General features: G+C 67.6%; 2 protein-coding genes across 2 annotated transcripts in view; one reads left to right on the forward strand and one right to left on the reverse strand.

Moving 5' to 3' along the window:
- The window catches only part of EMIHUDRAFT_464376 (hypothetical protein), a gene marked incomplete at both ends in the record, with an annotated part of 5,061 nt that extends 4,105 nt beyond the window's left edge, over positions 1-956 (forward strand). The window contains one exon of the mRNA XM_005768358.1: positions 625-956. Within this exon, the coding sequence (XP_005768415.1) occupies positions 625-956 (332 nt within the window). The remainder of the gene's footprint in view (positions 1-624) is intronic.
- Positions 957-4,079: 3,123 nt separating this feature from the next.
- EMIHUDRAFT_436626 (hypothetical protein) overlaps positions 4,080-4,910 on the reverse strand; it is a 1,677-nt gene continuing 846 nt past the window's right edge. The window contains exon 4 of the mRNA XM_005768359.1: positions 4,080-4,828. Within this exon, the coding sequence (XP_005768416.1) occupies positions 4,260-4,828 (569 nt within the window). The 3' untranslated portion in view covers positions 4,080-4,259. The remainder of the gene's footprint in view (positions 4,829-4,910) is intronic.

Raw genomic sequence — 4,910 nt, forward strand, 5'->3', positions numbered from 1 at the left:
GGGGGGGGGGGGGGAATTTAAGGGGAAGCCAAGGCCCCCAAAAAAGGGGGGGCCAAAAAGGTGGCGGGGGAAAAATTGGCGGCCAAAAGGGCGGCGGCGAAAAAAGCGCCGGCGAAAAGGGCGCCGGCGAAAAGGGCGGCGGCGAAAAAAGCGGCGGCGGAAAAGGTGGCGGCGGAAAAGGTGGCGCCCAAAAGGGCGGCGGCGAAAAAGGTGGCGGCGGAAAAATTGGCGGGGGCGGCCAAAAGGGCTCCAACCAAAAAAAAGGCGGCGGAAAGGGCGGCGGCTAAAAGGGGAATTAAAAGGTTTTGACCCTGGGGGGGGGGAGCACCCCCAGAGCCCAGGTGGCTCCCCCCGGTTGAAGGGGTTGCCCCGGGTTTTCCCCCCGGGGTTGGGGTTGGGAACCCCCCCCCCGTTGGGGGGATTTTTGGAAAACTGTTTGCGCAAAAGGGGAAATTGGGCCGGGACCCGGGGGGGGGAGGGGGGCCCGTCCCCCGGCTTTAAAAACTTGGGGCGACGATGGGCCTTGTGCCAAGGTTTCCAGGCCCCCCGCGGCACCCAGCCGCTTTTTTCCCTTTGGCCCCCCCCCCCCCCCCCCTCGCCACCCGCCTCCTCCCCCTCCCCCAGGCATCCTGCCTCGCCTCGAGGCCCTCGAGCAGCTGCTGCAGCCGGACGGCGGCGACGGCGGCGGGCGCGGCGACGGGCGCGCGGCCGCAAAGCCATCGCCTAAGCCCCCGCCACCAGGACTGCCGGGGTTGGCGCGTGCCAGCACCGCCGGCTGCGGAAGCACGGCAGCCGGCATGCCGCCGGGGCTGCTGCCTCCTCCCGCCACCGGAGGCCGCTCGGCCCCGGACAGGTCCGTGCGCAAGGAGGCAGGAGAGCGTGGCGCCGCGAAGGGGAGGCCCGCCGTGGCTGCGGGCGGTGCGGAGCGCGACTGGGGTGCCGTGCGGCGGGGGTGAGCGTGGAGCCCTCGCTGAGCCAATTCAGCTGACGAGCAGCGGTTTTACTACACGAACTGGACGAAAAACAAGCTTTTGGCCCACGGGGTTTTTACACACCGCGCGACAATATGCCGCGCGAGCACCTTTGATAGGCGCGGTACGGCCCACGGCCCTACCTCCTAGGTCCTACACACAGAAGCTCGACCTCCGATGGACACAGAGAGTCGCTATATACCGCGCGTCAGTAGCGGCGAGGCGACCATGCTCGACGGTTACCCTCGCCGCGGCTGCGCTCGGCCAGTAGTGGCCTCCCTGTGACGCTGGTCCGCCGCTGCCGCCGCAGCGGAGAGAGCGGCGTACTGAGAGAATGTGTTCGAGAGCGCCTCCTCCATGGCACCAAAGTGCTGGAGATCTTCTTGGTGGGCTGCGCGAGTAGCGAGCAACGCGCCCGTGAGCGCCCGCCGCTCGTGGTGCACGCCGCGCAGCCGCTCAGCTAGAGAGCTCTGTGCTCTCTCCGCCTTTTTCGTGGAGAGCGCGCTGTCCGCCAACCGTCGCTGCAACCGGACCCGCTCCACCCGGCCCTCCTCTGCGCGGTGCAACAGCAGTCGGCGTTCAGCTTGCTCCCTCAGGAGCGCCCCCGCTTCGATGGCCCCACGCTCTGAGCGACCCGCCTCGAAGGCTTGCTCCGCGCACTCGCGGGCGCGCTCCTCCGCCCGCCGCATTGCACCGAGGTGCGACTTGGACAGCCTCGCGGTCGCCTCCTCCCAGCCTCGCTGGTAGTGCTCCTCTCCCATCCGCTCTGCCTCGGCCGTCTGGCGCCGCGCGTCGACCAGTTCGCGCTGCGACTGGGCGAGCCGCTGCGCCGCGTCCTGTGCCTGCCGGTTGAGCTCGGCCGACGCGCTCTCGGCGTTGGCGCTCGCGGCCGCTCTCGAGGCCAGCCTCACCTCGGCAGCGCTGAGCGTAGCCCGAAGCCGCTCCACCTCGCTCCTCGCGGCATCGAGGGCGAGCGACAACTGCTTCGCCTCGCTTTTTGCGGCGGCAAGCGCGCGTGACCGCTCCTCTGCCTCGGCCCTCGCCGTGGTGAGCTCCCGTGCCTGCTGTTGGCTCACTCGAATGAGCGCATGATATCGGTCGTTGACCCCGAGCAGTTCTGACATACACTCCTGAAGTGCGCGCGGCAGCGCCGTGCTCGGACGCGGCGTGCTGCTGCCTGCTCGCGCGGCAGCATGTGCGGCGAGGACATCGGAGCGATCCACGGCCATTACTCTGTCCTGTACAACGCGCTATCTCGAACGCGCGACGGGTGCGCCCAACCGCCCGCCTCGTTTCGTCGAGCTTGAAGGATCCCTTGAAACGCACGGGGTCAGCTCTTTTCTTGAGCTCAAGAAAACTACTTTGACTTTGGAATGCTTTGTTGTACGACGGGCGGCGGCGGGCGGCTTGCGTGACAGACACCGCCATGACGGCAGGCCTCGTCGCCCTCTCCGCCGCAGTCCTCTCCACTGTCGCACCGTCTGTGTTCTTGGTGTGCAGCGGCAGCGGTGGCGGCGGGAGCGAGCAACACTGCCCGCCGGACGATTGGCTCGGTGAATACACTCTGCAGCTCGAGGCCCGCGGCGACCGGCCGACCTACCGCCACAGCACTGCGGCGTCGGGCACGCCCGAGATGTGGTATACTCCGGATCGCGGCTGGTACGTGGGCGCGGTGGACCGGCTCGGCGAGCGCAAGGCGGCCATGCTCTCCCGCGACATTGCTGCCATGACACCTGACGCAGTGACGCAGCCGTGGCTTGCGGGCAGCTGGACCGGCGGCAACAGGACGGCAGCCGCGGTGCCGGGCCTTCGCTGCCTGGGCGCAGCCGAGGGACGTGTTGCCATGGAGACAGAGGCTGCGGCGGCTCGCGCCATTGTCGCTGCGGGTGATTTCACTCTTCACAACCCCTGACCGAGCTCTCGCTGTTCACACACACATGGTGGCTTTAGGCGCTGGGACCGTGTACTTTGCGCCCGTGGAGTCCGACTCGCCGCGCTTCGACGACGTGCGAGCTGGGTGGGTGGGTGCATACCGGCGAGCGCGAATCCCGCAAGGGGAAGCGCTAATGCGACAGGAGGATCCCAGGCCGAGCGGAGGCCCCGGCAGCGCCGGGAGCGAGGACACGTTTCGCTCGGTGAATCAGCGAAACGTGTACGAGAGCTCCAGGCCTTCTGCAGGCGGCAAGACACGTGCGCTGTGGTATGCGGGCGACGCCTGGTTCCTCGGGTACCGCGAGAACATCGGGCAGCTGCGCGGCGTTTTCCATGCGCGCTCAGCGGCGCGCCTGCCAGAGCAGATTGGCGCTGCGGCTTGGCAGATGGCCTCGCGCAAGGGCCGCGGCAAGGCACCCGGGGCCGATTGGGTCGCGGCGCAGGACCTGCAGTTCTTCTCGGGCGAGGGGGGCAAGCAAGCGCTCTCCCGGTACAAGGCGCAGATGGAGCTGCGACGGCCGCATTCGGCAGAGCGTGGGAGGAGGGCGTCCGGTGGCGGTGGAAGGAGGGCACGCGCGCGGCCGGCCGCCGATGCGGGCTGAAATGTGACGCCCCAACTGTGTCGATAACGACTCGCTCTCGCTCTGTCGTGACCTGCGGTCTGCGCGGACCGCGGCGGACGTACGGGCTCTACCACAATCACTCTCCCTCGAGGTACGAGGATCCCCGCCTCGCCGTCGCGCCTGGTGACGGTGTGTCAGGCCTGATGACGGTGTTCGGGATCGTGTTTTCGTTGACGCCAGCCCGCAGCTCTCCCCCCCCAGAGAGGCCCCACAGGCCCCCGGCACCTCCCCCGCGGCGCGGCACCCCGCTACGTTCCTAGTCGTATAGATCTAGTCGTATAGATCTCTTATGCTTCAAGTCTTGCCCGCCCACTTGCCCGCCCCTCATCCGCTAAGCGGTGAAGCTAGATCTCGAGTTCACGAGTTGTCGAGAGAGCTCGCCAGACCCAGAGGCACAGAGTCATTTGATACAGTATATACAGAGAGAGGTCTCCCTCAGAGGAACAGACGGGGGTCAAGGAGGGGTCAGTACAGAGCATGCTCAGCATAATGGAGCATGGCGGCTTGCTTTTACCGCTTATTTTCGATTTTCGTTTCGTTTTTTGAATTTTGTGAGGACATTGCATCGCGGAAGTAGTTACATAGTCGACACCTAGGTCGACACCCGTATACAGAGAGGCGCACACACTGCGCCACCAACACACACACGTAGCTCAAGAAATACATCCGCGTCGTGGGCCACGAGAGTGTCGTGCCACCCGCCCACTGCATGCTCGACGGACTGCCTGCATGTTCATGTAGTCGAATCATACCACTTGCGACGCGGTCGGAGACTCGCACTCCACATCAGGGTCGCCTCGCCGGGCTGCAGCGACGAGCTCATGCTCTCGAGAGGAGCCGCCTCTCCTCGAGTCGCTGGCAAGCGAAGCGCGTGGGTCAGGCGGCGGCGGCGGCGGTGCCGGCGGCCGCTGTGGCGACAACAAATGGCTGAATCGTGAGCGCACGCCCCCGACCCACCCCGCGGCCGCCGGCTGCGGCTGCGCCGACTGCGACTCGTGCGGCGGAAAGCCCTCTGCGGGCGCGACAGCGGCCGGGTGGCGCGGCAGCGACGGCTCGATCCCGTCTCCCGAGATCTCGTCTCCCGAGATCTCGTCTCCCGGGTTGAGGACGACGAGGGTGGGCGGGGCGGAGCCTCCCGCCCCCCTCCACCCCCTGCCCTCGTGGTCGGAGGGTCCGCCCAGCTGCAGGTCCGGCCGCCAGGCGATGAGGTTCGCCCCTCCGAGCGCCTCCGGCTTGACCTCGACGGTGGTGATGGCGGGCAGCATCTGCTCGGCGAGCTCCTCGGCGATCTGCTGCACCTGCGGCGAGGGGCGAGCGGGCCGGGGGCGAGCGGGCTGGGGGGGAGGGGCGGGGCGGGCAGTGGTAGGGCGGGAGTGTGGGAAGG

Source organism: Emiliania huxleyi (genome assembly GCF_000372725.1).
Source record: "Emiliania huxleyi CCMP1516 unplaced genomic scaffold EMIHUscaffold_46, whole genome shotgun sequence".
Taxonomy (NCBI): domain Eukaryota; phylum Haptophyta; order Isochrysidales; family Noelaerhabdaceae; genus Emiliania; species Emiliania huxleyi.